The 21,165-nt window shown below is 47.6% G+C and overlaps 1 protein-coding gene across 3 annotated transcripts; it reads right to left on the reverse strand.

Moving 5' to 3' along the window:
* Positions 1-1,663: 1,663 nt before the first annotated feature.
* On the reverse strand, positions 1,664-20,159 carry HOPX (HOP homeobox). 3 transcript variants are annotated; one of them, XM_006270068.4, is made up of 3 exons: positions 20,038-20,159; positions 6,106-6,273; positions 1,664-2,341 (listed from the first exon to the last, which is right to left on the reverse strand). In XM_006270068.4, exons 2-3 carry the CDS (start codon positions 6,247-6,249, stop codon positions 2,264-2,266), a joined length of 222 nt encoding a protein of 73 aa, XP_006270130.1. In that variant the 5' UTR covers positions 6,250-6,273; positions 20,038-20,159; the 3' UTR covers positions 1,664-2,263. The 3 variants fall into 3 exon arrangements, with proteins under 3 accessions (XP_006270130.1, XP_006270129.1, XP_014458474.1); XM_006270067.3 differs by having other exon boundaries at positions 19,756-20,154; XM_014602988.3 differs by lacking the exon at positions 20,038-20,159 and adding an exon at positions 17,314-17,331.
* Positions 20,160-21,165: the final 1,006 nt, after the last annotated feature.

The following is a 21,165-nucleotide window of genomic DNA, read 5'->3' on the forward strand; positions in this document are numbered from 1 at the left end:
TGCTTCATTGTCACTTCATTCACTACTTTCATGACTTCATTCAGTTTAGTTATTTTGTACATTAGTGTATTCAAACAGACATTTTTCAAATGAGTTTCCAGGTAAATCAGATTTGCTGCAGGGTGTCTAAGGATAAGAGGGCTTTAAATGTGTGGGTGGCAGTGGGAAGCAGGACTTGAGTAGTGTGCACAGTAGCTCTGCTCCTGTACTTTGCAGCGCAATGTGTGCATCTACATGTGTGGTGGACTGCGTAGTTGTTACTGCGCCATCATTTAGTATTTGTTGAAGCAAGTACTAAATAACTGCATAGTAACCGGTGTTACTGTGCTGTCCTGTTGCTGCATGGTTATTTTTAGCTGCTACTGTGCAGTAACGTCGGCATCAAAGTTCATGTCCAGCAATGCTACGTCACCGTACCAATGAGCTACAATTCAATAGCTCGTTGCTACAGGAATGTAGCATCTTGTGTAGACACCCCCTCTGTGGTGATGTGAAAAGCATTCCAGATCTGTAATGACCAACTCAGTCTCCCATGAAAGGGATGGTATTCAGTATACTGTAAACGAATAAATATCCAGCACTCATGTTGGCAGCCAGTCTGCATCCTTTCTGAGATGGGGAAGGAATGGCTTTGTCTGCCAGTGGGGAATAGCTGGGATTCCACTGCCGCGTGCCCCAGAGGAAGGTTTATGTTGCAGTGAGGCCTTCGGCTTTGTCATAGCATTAAGTCTCCATTCTTGTGGCTGACATCTGAAAGCTTACACAGGCTCTTGCCATAGTGCCAGGTTAACACAATGTGCATGAGCCTTCATGAGTGTCATCAGCTTAATTGACACATCTCAGCCAGGATTGGACTCAGCTAAACAAAAGAGATAGCAGCAAGGTCATACACAATTGCTTTCCATTTTTTGACAAGGGACATAGATGGGCTCAGAGCAGCAGAAAGGAGGTGGTCTACCACCTCAATGAATGTCCTAGCTTCTAAACAAGAGCAAGGGGCCACTCCCAGCCACACTCTCTGCCCAGGCTCCTTTCCTCTCCAAATAGCTTCCTCAGAGCCAGATACTTCCATCAAGCCTGTTGCTCCTATCAAGAGGCTGCTGGTCATTTTCCCCATGCCTTCCCTTTGGCTGATGTGGAGGGGGCCCTTCCTTGGTCCTCTCTGACCCTGGGTTCCCTGTAGGGTCTCTTACCCCTTTGTCAGATTTCTCTGAGCAGAGGAACTTGGTCATCCCCCTCCCCAACTTTGGGACTCTTCAGAGAGTCCTGGTCTCTGTTTCTGAGGAAAAGCCAGCCTGCCCATTTGTTCACAAAGATTTTTGTGACTAGCCAGTACATATATATAACAGGTCAGAAGAAAAGACTGTAAAGATAAAGTTAACCCTAAAGCTAACACACAGAAACAAACATCTCTACGTGTTTTTTGCATATGGAACTGAAGGAACCAACACTCCAGTCGTTCCAGTCTCTGGAGATGGACAGTGATTATTTTAAAGATGGGTGGGTTCAAAGTGAAGAAAGCCACTGAGCTGTCATAGTGAATGCTGTGGGCCATGGATGGAAAAAGCAAGGCTGTAGTGGTGAGAACCAGGTACTCCGATATCTAGTTTTCATACAACTGTGACAAGACATGCACATGTGAACAGGACACACACACGGTCAGTTCAACTAAAATATTCTTACTTTATTAACACATCAGAAAAAAATAGTCCTTTTCATTCCATGATACCTAATAGACTCATTTAAGACAAATTCAGGGGCTCTCAGCATGATTTATTTGTGGTGTATTCACTCAGTTCTCCATTACAGCAGTACTAGATTCCTGTCCGCAGTGTAGCCCAAGGTCACTCTAAGAGCACAGCTGGTGTTCTGAGAGCTGGGAGCTGAGCATGCTCAGTCCAGCACTAAGTTTGCATCTGGGGATCATCAGAAAAGGAAATATTTTTTCTTTCTCTAACTCTGCCCTTTCTTGGTTAGCTTTGCTAGGAGCTCAGGGCAAGGTCAGGAGCTCCACTCTGCTGCTCTAGTCAGCAGAGTGTGTAACTGTTCTCCTTTGAGCTATTGTGTGATACATTTCAAAAGCTGGATAACGTTTGAGATAGTTATTCTTTCCTGGTTATGTACACATTAAATAAAAAATAATAATGTTAAATAGCAAGATGTAACTTTGGCCTGTCAAATCTATTGTGAAAAGAAATTCCCCAAATCTTTGCTAAATGCCAAATTCCTGATTCCTGGTTGTCTCCAGTGAGAGGCCTGCTGGCTAGTCTCTGACAGAGCCACACTCGGAGGGGAGCCCTTCAGATCTTCTCCACTCTGCAAGACGTTGCTTGAACCATTTCTAGGGAAAACAGAAATGCATGGGGGTGAATGTGCTGCTGAAACAGGGAATGAGGCACTCAGCAACTCTCTTCAAGTGCAATCGGTCTGTTCCATTTCAGTTACTCACAGAATAACATTTCCAAATGTTACTTAAGTGATTTAGGAGCCCAAAGTCTACTGAATATTAGTGAGAGTGAGACTCCTAAATCAGTGAAGTGGTTTGAAAAATTTTATCTGTAGTCTTACACATTGGCTTTTAAAAGAATGAGTCAGTCAGTGGCAGTAGGATCTGGTTTTCCAGCAGCCTTATCTCACAGCAGTGAGAAACAGAGAGAGAGAATGAAAGATGTTATTTTGATGCAGCATGGTGCAACACAGCGGTGCAGTTGTGTGCTCCTAGCCAGAGTGTAAATGAGAGACTGGGCAGTGGGACATGTACAGCATGAATGAATGTAAGTCTTTGGACGTGTAAAGCATGAACTGATGCTCTTAAGGACAGGAACTACAGCCTGCATGCTGCCAGAGCTCTAAGGGATGGGAGCAGTGTTTGCAATGCTCTGAGCAGGATAACAGTGCTTGGTCAATAATAGTGAGGAGTTCTTGTGCGTGTGCTTAGAAAAGGAAACATCACTGTCCTCACAGCGCATACGGAAGGCTGCAGTCATTAGTGTCATTACACTAACACTTCACTTTCAATTTGTTTGAGAAAGTGACGGGTTGTTTTTTGTTTTTTTGATTTTTTTTACAAATGTCCTTTGCTCTATAGGAGTATTTCTGGTTTAGGTGAAGACAAGGCAGACTGCCCAGGGAAGAGCAGTCTGCTTCTTTTTTTTTGCTAGTGGTTCTATGTAGAATCAGCACTTCATAAAGGAAGAAGCAACAGCTTTATAAAACACTGTGCATCTCAAATGGTCCACTGTATGGTATTGCCTCTTGCTATTATCTGAGTGATCCTTTCAGCCAGGAAAAGAGCTTTACCAAGACTGAACCGAGGCACCTCAGTTTGTTCTGTGAGGTCGTCTTTGACTGAAATCAGCATGGAGAGAATCTGAATTTGCTTTTAGCTCAGCTTTTCCAGAGCAGCCTGGAACAAGCAGGGTAGAGCAGTATTGGTCACAACAGCAAGCAAGCCCTCCTCATCATAGTATTACTTTCCTTCATCAGTGATGGTTCTTATTGCCACTGCGCTCAGGGTGAGATGAAGGAGGAGAAAAGTTGCAGAGAACAAACAAGCCAGCACAGTAAAGGGGATGGATAGCATGCTAGCATCCCTTTTACATTTACAAAGGGCAGGCTGGGGTGAGGGGGGAGTATGTCTCATTGCAGCTTTTTCACTAACTGCAGTGTTACTCCTGATTTACAGTAAAGCAAATGAGATCAGAACTGGGAACATTCAATTTCACATCCTGGCCACTGGCTGCAAAATTTCTTCTGGGATGGGTATTACACATATTCAGCTTCAGGAATTTGCAGGAAGAAAGCCACTGAGTGGGAAGGGAGGAGTGGGTGCTGAGCTGTTCCTTCCTCTGCATAAGTAGGTGCTGCCAACTTTGGCCTGTGCTGTGTGATCCATGTCAGGGCTTGTGGCCCCCAATCCCTGTACTAGCCAAGTGACTCCCAAGATGTTAAGAATGGAAATATCAATCACAGTCTCCCTTCCCAGTTTGTGTGAGGAACAGGTTGATCAGTGCGCTGAGGCTTTATCTGTGAATGGGTGGATGTGTGAGTGTGTGGGCTGAAGAGCCCCAGGGTGATGTGTCTGCAATGAGACCTGTGGGTGCTGAACAGATAGGCTGCTGTATGGTGCTCAGGCTGCAGCCGTCTTGGGGATGGCAGCATCCCTTGATATAATGAGCTGCATTAATGCACCTTAGAGTTCATCAGCGCACTGATCACTGTGGGGCCAGGTCTGTGTTATTGGATGAGGAAACACCTCCAGCCTGTCACAGGGGAAAGGGGGTGACACTGACTGCTCTGGCTGTGTGGCCACCCTTGAAGGCAGATCAATTCAGAAGGACCACTCAGACCTGGAGGGCAGGACTTTCTCTTTGTTTAACTCCTCCCAGTCATACTGGAAGGGACCCAGGGGCCCATCTGGTCTGGGCTTCAACCTCGGCTCAGTGCTGGAGGCTCTAGAGGAAGGTGTGCTGCAGCAACTTGTGTGGTGTGTGGTGGGATGAAATATCTTCTCAGACCGCAGCAGGTGCCAAGTGCTTCGGGGAGAGGAGTGAATGTCACTGGGCAGCTGACCCTGTGGTCAGCCCCTCTTCACAGATGCAGCTGCTTTTCCACCACTGACCTACTGTTCAGTTGTGCTCCCTGCTTCTCATTGTCCTCAGAAGCCATTTCCTCAGGCCAGCAAAACTCTACATCATAATGCACTTCCATTATTTTTACTTCAGGCACATTGCTGCTTAATTTGCCCTGCAATCCCTGGTGCTAATGTATGTACTCCTGCAGGGAATGAAGGAAGCAGAGCTGGCAGTGCCCAAGGTGATCCACCAATGATCGTGTGTGTGTGTACACCTGAGTGCATGTCACTGCGCACATAAAGACCCCCATGGACAGTCTGCAGTTCATTCTCCCAGTAAAGACCCTGACAGAAGTTTGGCAATTTGAAATGGATTCTAGGACATCTTTGACCCATTTCAGCAAGTCCAAAAAAGCCCAGAGAAAATTCAAAGGATGTTCATGAGCTGATTTAAGGGGACAGAAATGTGGAGATGTAGTGCTGACCAAGCAGTGAGCTGAGGCTTGGTGAGGTGAGATTTCAGAGGATTGCTATAAACTGTAATGGCCTGGATTAGGATTGCAGAGGTAGGGATGCAGGGCTGCTACTGGGAAACTCATCAACAGAGGAGCAGGGATGGCTGAGATTGGGTTGCCAACAATAGCTTGGAGGGGAAGTGACCCCTCTTTAGTCTCACCAGGAGAAAGAGAGGCTTGAAAAACAGGGAGGGGGAGAAAGCAAGCAAGTCAACAAGATAGACAGACAGACCAGATGCTAATGTGAGAGAGAAAAGGAGAAAGGTGAGAAGGCTTGTGGGTTGGGAAGGGGCAGCTCTGGAGTGGCAGGGAAGGGCGAGGGCATTATGGAAGTATGTGTTGAGGCTGTGGGTGAGCTGTTGTCTCTGGGGTGGGTAGGGAAGGGTGTGGCATGGAGAGGTGCAAGGCTGGAGCAACATGTTGGATTATGGTAGAGAGGGACAGTGGGGGCTTATTGGTGCCTGAGGTGCAAGGTGGAGGTTACAGGGGTCTGGGATGGGTGTAAGGTTGTGGGCTTTTGAGGCTATGAGGCTTGGATCTGTGGGGTGAAGGGAGGTGGGGAACCTGAGGTGAGTTGCAGGAGTAGGGTTTTGGGGTGAGATTGGAGGGCAGCGTGCTGTGGGGTGCAGGGCTCTGGGCAGGTGGGGTTAGGGGGATGCAGAAGTGGGGGCAGTGTGAGGAGCAGGTTCTGGGGTGCACAGGTAGGTTTGAGATTGCAGAAGTGGGCAGGCTATGATGGCGTTTGGGTTAAGAGGTGTGGAGAGCAGCAGGGGACTGCAGAAAGCTGTGAAATCAGGAGCAGGTCATGGATTTTGTGAGTTGTGAGCATGGGGTGAAGCAAGGAGAAGTGTTATGGGGTGCGTGCTGGGGAGCAGGCTTATAGGGCTAATGAGGCTATGAGAGTTTGAAGGTGGGGGACAGGGTTGTGTGTGGAGGTGGGGTTGTAGGTGCTATGGGGCAGGATGGTGGGGGCTGGCAGCCAGGGCTGTATGGGTCAGACTGGGGTTGCTCACTCACCAGGGTCTCTTCCTCAGACAGGCCTGTCTCAGCAGCAATGAGGCACAGGGTGGTGGGGTCAGGATGCTTGTTCACCTTGCTGAAGTTGTACTCCAGGATTTCCAGCTGCTCTGCTGTGAGGTCCTGTGGCTGCTCTGTGGCCATTTCCTCTCCGTGCAGGGCAAGGGGCTGAGGAAAAAGGCCAGCGGGAGAGAGGGGTTACTGCCTGTACCCCAGGCAGGCAGCACAGCTGGGTGTCCTTGTCCTCTCCTGGGCTGCTGGAGATGTCAGGGCGGAGGCCCCGCTCAGTTCCTGACACACAGCTCCAGCCTTGAGTTTCCTGGCTGGCTCTGATTAACAGCCGCCAGAGCATCTGCAGCCAGTGGAGCCGAGCTGCGGTTCAGCGTATGCTGCATCTGGTCTGAGCACAGCTCTGCCTGGATGGCTGGGGCTCCAGTGGACACACTCATAAACCAGGGCAGCCTTGGGCTGGCAGCTGTCCCAAGCTCAGCCAGCCGGTTTAAGTGAATGAGATTTTTAAAGTGCAGTCTCTTTGGAACAGCCCCAGCAAAACCCTCCCTGGCGGGGAGGGGAGAGGCAGCTGCTAGAGGCATTTGAAAGAGGTGAGCCTCCCTCCGAATACACAAAACTTAGCTGATGGGGGAATTCATGGGGAAAGCATACAGCAGCCTTCCTAAGGAAATACTCAGCCCAATCCTCTGAAAACCTGTCTGAGACACCACTTTGTGGGATAGCCTGTTCTTCCCTGGGCTATTACTAGGGTCCGAACACAGTCTCCTCAGCTGTAAAATCCCTTGAACTAAAGAAGTAAGACCACAAGCGATGCCAGACTCAATCAGCCCACAGGCCCTTCTACCCCAGGGTCCTGTGTCTCATGGAAGCTAAGGGGGAGAATGATTATGCCAGGCCTGTCCAGGTAGATCTCCCCCCTGCCCCTCTTCCCTTACAGCTTTCAGCGTTTAGAGGCCGGGGGAGGCCTAATCTGGAGCTGAAGCCCTAAGTGTCATGTTTCATACATCCTGATGGATCTATCCTGAGCGAAGTTGTCTAATACCCTTTTGAACCTGTATAAACTGTTAGCCTCCACAACATCATGTGGCAGTGAGTTCCAGAAGTCAATGGCATGCTGTGTGAAAAAGAGGTAGCATCTTCATCTGATCTCTGTAGCAGACTACTAACTGTCTACATGGATCCAGCTGCTAGAGAGGGCAGAACAACATGGCCATCACTGAATAAAATTGCACAGCAGGGCACAGCTGGAATCCCCCTGGCACAACCAAGAGACACTAACCTCAGTGTGGCAGTGACAATGGGAACTGGGCAGCATGGTGGTTAGTTACTATGGTGCCATGAGTGATCTAAGAACCCAGGAGGAGGCTGCAGACAGTGCCCCTGTCTGTGCTGTGCTGCCTTCCACATGGCTAAGCTCTTTTTCTGCATTTAAAAGGGGGGTTGCTGTCCACACCAGTGCTTAGGCCTTGGCATCATCCAGTGGTGATGTGACAGGACTGTGCTGTCAGGGAGAACTGCCCATCAGGGAGAATGTCCCAAGCTTTGTTGCTACTTGCTGAGGTGTCAGAAAGGTGCAAGTGTACTTTTGCTTGGTGCTTTTTTTCCCCTGCCCTCCTTTTTAAACCTTAGGAGCAGTAACAATGGCAAGAAACAGCCTCCATGCTTGGCTTGAGATCTTGCAGGATGGCAATGCTGGGAAGTGATTTATGGCTTGGGATGTGTTTAAGAGAAGCTCATTAATCATCCAGGAGAAGCCTGGTGCAAAGCCCACTGAGATCACGTGAGGCTTTCCAAACTCAGCATGAGTTTGTGTGTGGGCAGGAGACAGGAGAAAGGAGGAGCATTATACATATGCATGTGGGGGGAGCAGGAGGCCAGGGACTACATTGGGTGGTGCATTTGTGTGTGCTGTGGGTGCTCCTTATATAAGGAGGTATTGGGGGAGCTGATGTCACAATTTCTATGGGGTGGGGGAGCCCATCCACCGTAGTGTGAATGGGTTATGGGAGGGAAGGGGCCTGTGGCGGGAGTGGGCTCTGCACATGCAGTGCACTAGCTGGAGTTTGATGGAAAGGCAGTAGTGTGAGAGAGATTTTGGAGGTGGGAAGCAGAAGACAGGGTGGGGGATGGGGTGGGGGAGAATTTTAGTGGGAAGGCAGGAGATACAAGGATACCCTATAGTCCCAACAGGTACATTTCCCTGTTCAGCTCACTCCCAAAGAACAGTCAGACCTAAACAGAAGGGAATGCGGCCCTCTAGGAGGGCACTCAGCTGACAGGCAGATTTCCTGGACCTCAGGTGGATGCAATGAAATGTGTTACCCAGGGAACTTCCAAGGCATGTGCATCTGGATAGCCCCACTGTGACCCTAATGGCTCCTGCTGGACTCATGTGCAGGCTAAACTTGACTTTTCCATTCATGCCTTCAGTTTTCACTGCTAAGGAATTGCTATGAAAACATCTTGGAACATTTCTCATCCTCAGGCTGAGCTAGATGCAATGTCACAGGGTTGCAACGTGTTTATAAGAGATCGGCAGAGCTCTGACAGACACAACACACATTTATTTGCAAGCTCTTAAAAAGCAAAGGGAAATGTCTACCTAATTCTCCACCCTTAAACCACAGAAAGCTTTTCTGTATTCTCACGTGTCTGTTATGCTCTTATACCCAGACCCTAAGACATCAGTAGGACTGAGGTGCCTAGCACCTTTGAGGATCTGGGCTGGGGTCCTTGTTCTGCCTTTCATATATGTCTAGATTTGCTGTTGCAGCCAGTGGGGAGTTTGAGGTCTTGAAGGAGTGCAGTGCCAGTTACAAAGGATCATCTGAAAGGTGTGAGACACACCTTGTGGTAAGAATCCCACCTTGGGCCCTTAGAGGACTCTGCAAGTATTGTGAAATATAGGTTCAAGAAGGGAAGAGAGGGGCTATACTGCATAAAGTTGTGGCTTTGCTCAGGAGTCCTGAGTCTTGGTTTTGCACACAGACTCTGACCCTTACTTAGAGCTGACTTCTCCCCAGAGATGGGGTAGTCATGCCCATCATGCCTCCTTGATCTTTGCGGGTCCCATGGAATGAGTGAGTGAAGTTTAGGGTCTTATAAATGGAGCAGTGGGTCCTCAAGAGGAAGGGTAGTTAATAATTCGGAATGGGTGAAGGAAGGGTCAGTCAGACTCTTACAAATCACTTAGATTAGGGTTTTCCCCTGGTAGTTACCTGCTATATTTCTCCCAAATACAAACCCTGAGTTCCCAAGGGCCACAAATGGGGAAGAACGACATGCCCAGGAGAGCAGGGGGTGTAGATCTTAAGTATTTGTAGCCTTCAGAGTAGTTACAGCATTAACAGGGGCCTATAACCATGCGAGGGTTCTCTAGACTTGGGGTTGCAAACATAGAGCTTATAAGCCAGATCTGGCTCACAGAGCCATTTTATCTGGTTCACAGAGCTGGAGGGTCTCTGGTGGTGTTTTGGCAGCAGGGGGCTTCTGCATGGGGCTTCAATGGCAGGGGACTTTGGCTGGGTGGCAGAGTAAAGCAGCAGCAGTACTGTGGGGGGAAGGGATGGTATCATAGCTGCAGCTCAGGCTGCAATGGCACGCGCCAGGTTGGATCTTGTATTCAGAGCTAAGCTCCATTAAAGCAGTCCCCTGTTCCAAAACCCTGCCAAGTCCTGCTCCATGACTGACACTATGGCTTGAATGACAGCATGTGTGCTGGTGCTCTCCATGGTTGTGGTGCTGTGGAGGTAGAAACTCAGTCATTCCTGAACTTTCTAAAAACCCACCATGCAATTAAGATCTGGTTCTAAGTAGTTATAAATGGCAGAAAATTGTGAGATCAGCATGACTCCTTATGCTATTCCTTATAACTGGCTCTTGGTGGGAATATTGGCCTTTTTCAGGGGATCTTAAAATGTGACCCACAGAATCTCAGAGGGCTTGCTACAAACCACCAGGGCCACAGACCTCCAGATCTATTCTCTCAAGAGTCTGGGCCACATTTTCACAAAGGACATGGTCAAAAGTCTCATTCTCAACCAGCACTTGGGTGCCAGAGCCTTGCTGCGAGCCAGTGGGACTTGGGCCTACTACCAAAGCATTTCTGAAAGTGGGAAGAAGGTTCTTGAGTTATGTAGGTGCTTTAAAAAACATTGCCCCTCTTCTTAGCATACCTATGCACTGCAGCCACTGGTGTGATTGCTGGAAGGATACACTTGCTCTGGTTTAATCATCGGGTGCATGAACTGCTAGCAGAGCAGTGATAGGATTAGCCACACAAGCATTTGCCTGGCTTTCTGACATGGAGAGGGCTCACAGCCTATGCCACCCTCCATACCGAAAGCTAGCTAATTTACAACTAATCCCCCAAAGTGGCAGACAGACTCTTAATGAATTCTGAACTCTGTCCTCACTACAAATATTATGGACATGCCCATTGGCACAGCTTCTACTGAAAAATGCATTTGCTAGTAAAATAACCATTTGGCAATATGGAAAGTGGTTCCAAATAGGTCTGCGTGCTAGTTGTGCAATGTTCGATAATGAATTACTCATTTGCTGAGCACTAGCTGTAATACGTGATGTTTAAACACACAGCTGCTTTCATGTGTCTGTGACAGTCATCGCCCACATCCCTCCAGGGATGCACCATGGTGTGACCACTTTGTTAATCCTTGGTAGGAAACAAACAAAGACCTGGGTGAACAAACAACTCGCTTGCTTCTGCCTTTTCAAGCAGTCCTTGTAACCTAACGTCATTACTTGCAAAAACTCAGGAAATGCCCCACCCTCCCCTGCTGTTTTGTAGTAACACATGTGCACGCACTAACAGTGTGTGTCACTAACAGTGACATGCAGAGCTAGGGACATGATTTTACAAGCATTTTCCAGCCACAGGAAAGACAGCATCCTACACAGTGTGACTGTTGAGCTTTTTGCACAGGGCTCCCACTGGCCTAGAAACCCCTGTGACACATGCCGAGTGCTCAGCAGGCACACAGACTGACTTGGGCAGGAGAAATGTTGTGCCCAATGACCCAGACCCAGCTTCTCAAAATCAGGGATTTAGCATGGGATTTAAGCAGCAGAATAAACCACCTCTGATTGGATGGTGATGGAGAGGGATGACCATGTGGAGATAGGAAGGCACTGAGCACAGGCCAGGCCGGAGTATAGGCTGGAGACCTGCTGTATGTTCATAGGGGCAGTGCACACTTGGGAGAAGTGCTGGTGGTCTGAAGACACCTTGTTGCCATGGGAAAGCCTGCTATACTCCATGTGCCAAGTGCTGGAGGCCGGAGCCTCAGCCCCTGCACAGCCCCTTCACACAGCGTAGACAGCCCCAAGGCTAGTTTAATTGTCCCCTTGGTGTCTCCACTGGTGTGGAAGCATCACTGGGTGATGTGAGTGGTGGCTGGCTCTACACCATCTCCCCTCCACAGCTCCCGGTGTAAGGGTCCAGCAGGGGAAGGAGGCTGCTTTACATTGTATCACAGGTGAATTTGGCCTCCCCAGGCTGCCTGGTTATAGTGTTGGAAAATCAAAGCAACATTTTTCTTCCCATCTCCCCAGGCAGCAAAGTGATATCTCCTGTCTATCTGTCCTCCTACCCCCACTGCTATAGTCCCTAACCCCCCACAATATTTAGCGTGTTTTCCTCACAACACCCTTTTGAGGCCGACTAATGCTATAAACCCATTTCACAGATGGGAAATGAGGCACCGAGTAGACTAACTGACTTGCTTAAGGTCACGCAGGGAGCCTGCGGCAGAGAAGGGAACCAATCTGAAGTCTTCTGAGTTCCAAACTAACCCTTGCCCCTGCACCATCTTTCCTCCACCTCCTGTCCTGGATCCTTCTATTTTATGGCCTCTGTAACCCCCTTCCCCTATAACCATAGCTCTGACCACCCTGTCTTCATCTGCATCTGTTCTCCCCTTGCTTTGGGATTCTCCAGCTCTGTAAAGAGGCTGCAGGGACGATCCTATGGACAGAAAGGTGGTGTACCATGAAGATATGCCAGGACCTCCCTTCCCCCTGTGCTTGCCATTTGCTTAGTTGGGTTGTGTCACTGTTCCCCAGTATTTGGTTGGGCCACTCTGGGAACACAGTAGGCAGCTGGACAGGGCAGGTCTTATGAGTTTGTCAGCTATGAGCATGCATTGGGCAAGCTGGTTATGTGTGTGATATGTGCTGGCCATCAGCTCACGCCTCCCTCAACTCCCTCACCTTCTTTCCTCCCACAGCCCCTGCCCTTCTCTCCCTCCCAAAACATGGATGCTTTGTCATCTGCTTCCTTTCCGGTGCCCACGTCTCTTCTCAGGCTACACCCTGTCCCCTCCCCAGCCTGAGTCACCTCCTGCTCTGTGTTCAGGTCTCATCCGTAACAACCCTGCTGACCAGCACTAATCTGCCTCTGTCATAGCTTTCCCACCGTTCCCAGACTGGGTCTTGTGTCATACACTGAATGTGTTGTTCAGGCAGAGATGAGACCCAGCTTCTGGGCCTTGGGGAAAGTCTGGATCTGCATAACCTGGGCCCATCTCGTGTGTTTCTGTCTGATTTTGACTGAAGTCTCATTATGCAGGGGCTGTGCCACCATTTTATTTTTTACAATGCTGGGCCTGCAGACGATGCTCAGTAAATATGGAATTCTTTAAAATGTGTTCATTCTAAATACAGTGATTTGCAAATGAGGTTCAAGTCATGCATATTAATGGAATCATTTCATCTTTATGATCATTTATTTTCCCTTAACAATCTCCAGTGAATTACTGGGCTCCTGAGGCAGCTCATTAAGGAAGACAATTTCTGTGGAAAAGGATTACCCTTACATCAGCTGACAGCCCAGGGTTCCCCAGGGCTGTGACTTTTGTTCATTGTTTGCTACTGGTCTGAACGGCACATGGGGAGAGGCTGTTACCACATCCCCTGAACTAATAGGGTTGCTGTTTGGAGACATGCCATAATCACAGGGTCGGTGCTCACATGTCTGTCTCCCGCCCTGTTGCTGGGCAAAGAATCCTTGTGCATGGTGGATGTGGCTTCTTAGAGGATTTTCTGAAATTCTCCCACCATTGCTTTAGGGCGGATATGGCTCCGTCAGCACCAGGAGTGGAGGAATGCTTGCGCAAGCTACTGTCAGGTCTGTGCTCTCGTCCTCTGGACAAGGCTGTGCTGTGACATTGTGCTTCATGTAGTTTAAGAGATTGTGGGCACTCAACCAGTATTGTTAAGACACCCTCATATTTGGAGAAGTGCTTGAAGCTAGCATTCTCTGTAATGTGTAGTCCCAAGCAGGGTGCAGAATGGGAATACATGACTTGCATTGGCTCATATCAAGGTGGATTTGGGAGCTTTGCTGATCGTCTGTGATGTATCCAATCTAAGCTTAACACATGGCTTGCACCCCCCACTATATCCTGCCTCGGGAGCCCAGATGGTTGATGCTGCAGTCACAGAGTTGACATCCATAAAACTGCAATGAAGTGTTTGTTATTTCAGGTGACATTTCATAATGGTAGGGTTGGTTCCCATTTTATGGCCACTTTTCATTTTTGGTGTTAAAACAGGTGTTTCAATTTTGTCAAATGTTGGGCAAATCTTCATGTTTTTGTTTCATTACTTTTCGTATTGCTCCCTCTTTTTGTTGACTGAATTGCTGCAGTATTTTAAAAAAATATATTTTCAAATAAAAATCATAAGGAAGGTAGGGTTAGAAGGGATCTCTGGGGTTATCTGGCCCAGCCCTGTGCTCAAAGCAGGATCATCCTTATCTAAACCATCCTAGGTTAGTATGTGTCTAATCTGTTCCTAAAAACTTGAGGAAGAACCTTCACACAAGACAACCAAACACCAAAAACACTCTTCAACTTATCAGAGGCAAAACACACAGAGAAGGGCACTGTTGATTCCGTCATCTGGTTAAAGGTTAAATAGTCCCATATGACTAGGTCAGTGAGTCTTAAGATTTTTAGACTCAAGTCACCCCTTGGAAAATGCCAGCTCTTAGCCTGTCATTTTTTTTTGACTATAGAAAAATAATAGAGCAATTATTTTGTTGCAAAGAACTCAAAAAGACCATGACAGATCAGAATGGTATTGACATTGTGGACGGCTGTTTAAGATCTCTGGGTTTATTTTGTGAATCATGTGTGTGGTGTTTGCACATCTAATAGTGTGCTAATTTTGCACGGTATCCTCTAAAGGATCTCATGGCACCCCATGGTGCCATAGCACCCTAGTTGAGAATCAGTGGTCTAGCCTGACCAATCAAAATTGTGAACTGGGGGAAAAAACAGCAAAATCAGTATCAGAATAAACAGGCTAAATCTTTTGTTTATTTAAAGTATCTTGAAGTTTTTTGGAAAAAAAGGAAAGGAACAGCTTGCAAAAGTATTATTTTTTTGTGGAAAATTCCATTTATTTTTAAATATTGGGAACATCGGAAAAAAAGGGGGGTTTTTTTGTTGTAGTTGTTCTTGTTTGTTTGAGAAGCTGTGATCAGGTCAGAGTAACAGGAGTATTTCACCAATAAGGAACAAACAATTCAGCAATAAAGGGTTTTTGTATAAGTATGGAACGCATCACTTCAGAGACTTCAGAAACCATGTCTCCAACATAGGCAGGCCAGAGAGCACTCACCAGGATCTGGCTCTATGGACTCCAGTGGGACTGCACTGATTGACACCAACTGAGAATCTGGGCCACTTGATTCCCAGGTAGTGATGCCAATTGCCAAGTCACCTGAGTTGAGGAGCTTCAGTGTCTTCTCAGTCTTTATTTGATAAATACCCCCTGGTTTTACTGAGAGCTTGCCTTTTTGAAGGGTGAGTGGAAAAGGAATAAGATGCTCATAGCTGGCCCCATGGGGATTTCTCTCATGCAATTATGTATCCACATTAGGGCACAATGGGGCAGTTAGTGTCACAAGAAAAAATTCTCTCAACGAGGTGAAACATTTCTATTTGTCTTTGCAATGGAGGCCATGTGCCGAGAGCCACTTTGTATTGGCTGAGCACCCACACTTCAGCCCTGGGAGCTGCACGTGCTGAGAAAGGGCACTCAGCATTAATGAGATTTGGGCCTTTGATTTTCAGCTGTCCCTGTACCAGACTGATTTACTAATGTGGGATTTGACACTGGTCTGGAAGCCATTTCACAGTAAAACCACAGCACAAAAGCCCACTGCCCCACCATGCACATGCTAGCTTATAAAGCTACATTTGCACAGGGACCTGGCTAACCTTACCCCGCCTCGGCTGGCAGGGTACCACTAAATTCAGTGCACTTCTCTCAGGCAGGTGGTTTACAAGAACTCTGCTAGCATAGGTGAGTTCTGCCCTATAGCAGCATTTAATTCTACCCAGGGCTTCTGGTAAAGAGAAGGCAGCTTTCTGTGTTCAGAAATGTGCCAAAGTGACTAGAGTTTTGTAACAAGGACAAACAGCTTCCAATTATTGAGGCTTTAAAAACAAACATCAGGCAAATCCCTTGGGGTTTGAATAAACCAAGCCCCTAGTAGCAGCGATGGGGCTTTCAAGTAAACCCATGTACCTTGGTATTTGGATTTATGCTGCTTCCGTGGAGTCACTTATGGGCCACTATTTATCTGCTTATCTGGACTGGTATAGGATCTGAACACCTTGCAGCCTTTAACCTGTTTATCCATTTAAGCCCCTGAGAGGCATGGTAGTGCTATTCTCTCTTCTGTGTATAGAAAGGGGGACTGAGCCACTGCAAGTGACTTGCTCATGGCAATACACCAGGGGTTTTCAACCTTTTAAAATAAGTGTACCCCAGCAACTGAATGCGGAGCAGGGAATGGAGGGCAGAGCATCAGCAGCACAGGATAGTGGGTGGCGGTGGCAGCCGCCGCATGTGAGCTCCCCCTCCCCACATCCGGCTGGGTGGGCGGTGCCTGTACAGCCCACAGAGGGGAGCCACTGTCCTCGCCCCCCTGTCCCTGTTCCTGGGAGGCGACAGCACAGGATGGCGGGTGGCAGCGCTCCATCCCCACCTGCCTGCACAGACTCCCTAGGGCCTTCCCAAGTACCCCTGGGGGTATGTGTACACCTGGTTGACAACTCCTGCAATACACCATAGACTTGTTGTCACTCTAAACTGCAGGTCAATCCTCCAACACCTGGAACCCAACAGCAAATGTCTGTTGGGGCCAGGGGTTTGCGGTAACTCATGGCACTTCCCGCAAAGCACCGTGAGTTATAGCAACCCTCAGACTGAGCTCCCTCCACTTCCATCCCTCACCCGCCCCATTCTAAAGACAGAACTGAGAGCAGGACTGGGCTGTATCAGCACAACCCTACTCCCAGCTCACACTGACACAAGTTAATGGAAGCACTCTGCCTTGGAGCACCTTCATCTGAACCCTCATTACCCCTATGTCTTGGGATTGGGCCCCTTTAAAGTACTCTGCAACTGTGCTCTTCGGTAAGGGCATGGCTGTAGAGTACTTTCAGTGGCTGATCATGAGACAAAACATCACGGCAGTGCCCACAGGTTGTGGCATCAGTGGGACCTGCATCCAGGTCTCCAGTGTCCCAGAGCAATGCAATAAACACTGGGACTAACCTCCTCCCACTTCTGGTGTTTCTGTGCTCTCAACACTAAAATACTGTGAATGAACCAGAACTTGGGAGACTTCACTCCCAGCTATGCCTCCCTCAGGTTTTAAAAGACTTACAAAGAATGCACACACCAGACAGGATGAAGGTATTCTGCAAGGTCTTAAGGAACACACTTAGGTGATGCCCTTATTCCCGGCAATGTAGGGAGGCCATGTTATGGAGGGTGCACATGTATGCTTAGGCACTCTCCACCCCAGTGCCTCTGCTTTCCACAGCTAGAATTAAGTTGTAGCAAAACAAGTTAGTGTGCCAGGAGTCATGGGTAGGCACAATAGGCTTTAAAAAATTTTTTTAGTAAAGCTCTTCCCACTTATTTCACCCTATTGCACTAAAAGACAGTCTGATGCTCTTAACTAAGCTTTGAGCTTTTATCTAAGGGATGAAAGTGAAAATAAAGCAATCATTCCTTTCCCCTAAAGCATATGCAAACAATCCTGCCTCAGACCACCATTCGCACCCTTGCTGTCCCTCCCTCAGTGCTCTCTCTACCACAAGAGCTTATCACTCTGGTTTCCAAATACACTCATGTCAGCAGATCATTACCTACCTGACAACAATCACTCTTTCACAGAGCACTCCAAAGTCTGGCCTCTTCAGGATAGGGCTGTGTACAGTACTCACATTCACCAGCAGGTTTGTTTTGTTGTCCTGCCCCACTTTTGAATAGAAACCCAACACCAGTTGATCCTTCCTTCCCAGGGAGCACAGCTCTGAGCACCATGTTCGCTCAGCAGCTTCTGAAGCGCTGGCAGTGGCCTTGACACAGCATGGTACTGGGATCAAACCCAGCAGCACGAGTGTGTTTCTTAAGAAAAGAAGACTGAGCAAGTCCTGGGTTCTCTATTCAAAGCAGGAGAGACCCAGGCTTTGCAATGAATGCTAATGCTGCATGCAGACTCTGTCTTAACACATTGTGGGTGCTGCTATCATCATCATGTGTGAGAGTGCTTTGTCTTGACAGTATTTCTTTTAAATAAAAGTTTGAAAGGTTTTGACAGAACAGGGTTCCCTTTCCACCTGTCTGCAGTCATATTGATAAGATTTACCTTATGATTTGCCATAGGAATGAATGAAGGAATTAAGCCTGCAGAGCCTGATTTCCAACAGAGCTACATATTTTCAACTCGCAGTGAAAAATTAGATCCCAAGGGTCCCGACTTTGAAAAGCACCCAGTGTGGGCCTCACTCCCACTGAGTCACAGATGAAACTCCCTGGTTGAACAGTTAGGCTGAAGCTGGCTGCTTTATAACCCCCCACACTTAAATCATCTCTCATCTCAAAGCCAACTTCAAGCTATAGTTCTAAACCTGCCAACACACATTATTCACTTCAGGTACATGAGTTGTCCCTACAAAGTCATTTAGTGTAGTATTGTCATGCAGCTCAGTTCCTGTGACTATATAGAGAATTCCAGACAGATGAATGATGGCTGTAAGAGGTAGGAAAGACCTGTTAGGGCTTAGTCTCCCTTTAGAGGGTTGTCCCTTATAGCAGTGTTTCTCAACCCCTGGGTAACCACCCAAAAGTGGGTCATGAATAAACTTTAAAAATGGATCTGTAAACTTTAAAAATGGATTCTCCTTTAAAGGAGAAAAACATGGAGTTTCAGCCTGCAAGGGGCTGCTTGAGGCACTCCATACCACATCCCACCCCTGCCTACCCCACACACTGGGGGGCTGGGACTGGGGGGCAGCTGGTTGGGAGTGCATGGCACTGGGTCAGGATTCGTCATCAATATTTACAAATGGGTCCTGGTACAGAAAAGGTTGAGGACCAGGATAGGACACTCAGGAAAGACACCCGGTTCTCTGAAACCTGTTTGACTTAGTTCCCTGGCAACTATTAGCTTTTTATGTAGGGCCTGACTGTCCTGCTATCTACTGGCTATTGCTAAAGGCTCTTTCTGCAAGGGATAACACTGTATTTTCATTTAAATACAAGATAGCTGTAGTTTCCCACCTGATGGTCCATCACAATAAGCATTCATCTGTTTCATTGCCCTATTCTTAAAAAAAGGTTAATTCTGAGCTGGATGAGCTACCTAGCAAGCAGCTGCTGTTCCAGAAAATAAACAATGCCTGCTTCCTCAGCTTGTTGATTTGAGTTTATAGATGCACTGTCTGCTTGGCTGTTCTCTCTGTAAATATTTACTGGTGCTATGGCCCCTTGGAAAGCCTCTCAAAGTTTAGTCTCTGATAATATTTTATAGTTTGTTGATCTACAAACTGACTATTACCTGCTTCAGGGCTCCATCTCATTTACTTCCCTGTTCTCTGCTCTTCAAACACAACCTTTCAGTTGCCAGTGGATTATGGATGTTTAAATGGTTATTTTTAGATCTTACCTGTTTCCTGCTCCTGAGAGAACCAGAACAACACTCATCAAAGTCCTTCCACAACAAGTTTGTCAAACAGACCCCCGGCATGCAAATTCCCTTTCTCTGCTCAATAAAGGTGCATGAAATAGGGCTCAGTTTGGTGCCCTGTCCTTGGGCTGAATTGTACTTCACTCTGTAAGCAGTCCTATTGAAACTGTTTACTGCTGGGTTTTGATAGCAATAGAATATGCACAGAGCTAGGTATTATTCTTTGGAACAAGGGTGGTCCAGTCTGGCCCCATGATAAACAAGCCAGATTTGTCAGTGAACACATAAACCCCTAAAAAGTGACATGTAAACTGGTCTCCATCCAGTTTCAACATATCAATACCTTTAAGAAAATATCTGGTGAAGGTAGAATAAATAATGTTCTGAGTCTACCAGCAGTAAGTAGAGCAAACTCCCCATATTTTAACCTCCCAGTATAAATGCAAACCCCTGATATAGCCTGGCCCCTTTCTCTCACTAGCACTATGCAGAGTGACGTGTACTGTTCCTTTGCCCCCAATTCTTCTGCATCCCTCACTGACAGAGCATCAGTGGAGCATTATTTGGTCCTCCCTGGGCTCAGCCTGAATCCCCTGCGTTCAGATATTGAGCTTTGCACTCACCTGGAGCTGTAAGTGATCTGGTCCTTAAAAAGCACAGGTCCCGTGAGACTTATGAAGTAGCTGTGCAAGCCAACAACTCTGATAACACACTTATTTGTATGGATGTGCGTGTGACAAAGCAGGTACCTGAAAAACCTGCAGCACAGGCAGTCTGAAAATCGCTGTAGCTGGCTGGATGTTCACTCACTCTCTCTGCTGGTAATTCAGGTTTGGCATTCAACTCACTTTGGCAGACACATCCCAAGATGCAGCTAATATCTTTGTTTTTCTGCTTATGATCACCTTTTGTCTGAAAATACACCCAAACTGCCGGTTCTGTAGATCAGATGAGAGACGTGTGAGCAACGTGGCTTGTAGTCAGATGGTGCCACAGTTCAAAGAGCAGGCGGTTGATTTTGTGCGCTTCCTCTGGCAGCGTGCCATGGCGAGTGTCATTCTGACGGTTGCCTAATTAACGAGCGGTTGCTTCCTTTAGGGACGGAATGTGTACATGCCACGTGCACCACAAGGGTGGGGATGGTGCAACCCTGCCTTCACAACAAAAGCTGCTCAATCTATTTTTTGTTTTCTTGGTACGTCCCAACACCTCAGCAAGGCTCTGGACCATGCTGCAATGGTACTTCTCACCACAGGGTGTGTGCATGTGTGATCTTTTTTTGCTTGCATTCTGCACTCCATTGTACTGGGCAGTAGGTATCCCTTCCCCAGTGCCCCTGTGTGGGCCAACTGAGGTAGTTAGGTAGGGGATGGGCAGAAGCCTGGCATTGCCCTCTGCAATAACAGGCTGGTCCGTGCAGCTGAGTCAGCCGATGGGCCTTTGCAGGTAGCATGGATTAGCAGTTGATTGTTACTATGAGCGCTGGGCTTCTGGCAGGAATCCATAACTGAGACGATCTATCCATTTATCAGGTCAGATTAGACAATCACAATCTATCTAGAACATCTGTGAACTCCCCTGGAGGCAGGAGAAAGCAGGGAATAGATTTTACCTCCAAAACAATGCCACCCAGGACTATTTCTGGTGGGACGCATTTGCAATGCTATGTCGTTCAGCACAGTCATGAGGAAGGAGCCATCTAGCCCCTAGCACCTCTTGGGAGGCGAGACCTTTTGGTTGGACCTTTTGAAAACAATGACTGTTCTAGGAAAAACAGTGGAACCAAGCTTCAGGGGAAGATGTAAAAGAGAAAACTTCTGTGTCCACTTTCCCCTTTGAGAAGCCCACAGCCATTAAAGCTACTGGATAGAGCAAGGTTGCAGTTTTCCAGTTGGGCTGTAGACTGAGAAATGGCCCAGTTTTGGTGCTTCCTGAGTCTGGGCAACAGTATGCCGAGTGTCTAGTCTGAAATGTCTTGGCACCTGGAACTCTCAGTGGCTTCTTTTGGGATCAAGGGTACTCAGCCCTTCTGA

The sequence above is a fragment of the Alligator mississippiensis genome, chromosome 2 (genome assembly GCF_030867095.1).
Source record: "Alligator mississippiensis isolate rAllMis1 chromosome 2, rAllMis1, whole genome shotgun sequence".
NCBI classification, from domain to species: Eukaryota; Metazoa; Chordata; order Crocodylia; family Alligatoridae; genus Alligator; species Alligator mississippiensis.

Excerpts from the sequence above, each read along its gene's own strand:
- HOPX (XM_006270068.4), bottom strand. The coding sequence starts at position 6,249 with ATGGCCACAGAGCAGCCACAGGACCTCACAGCAGAGCAGCTGGAAATC. Across the intron at positions 2,342-6,105 it reads TGTCTGAGGAAGAGACCCTG|AAATGGTTCAAGCAACGTCT; the intron begins GTGAGTGAGCAA and ends TGTTTTCCCTAG.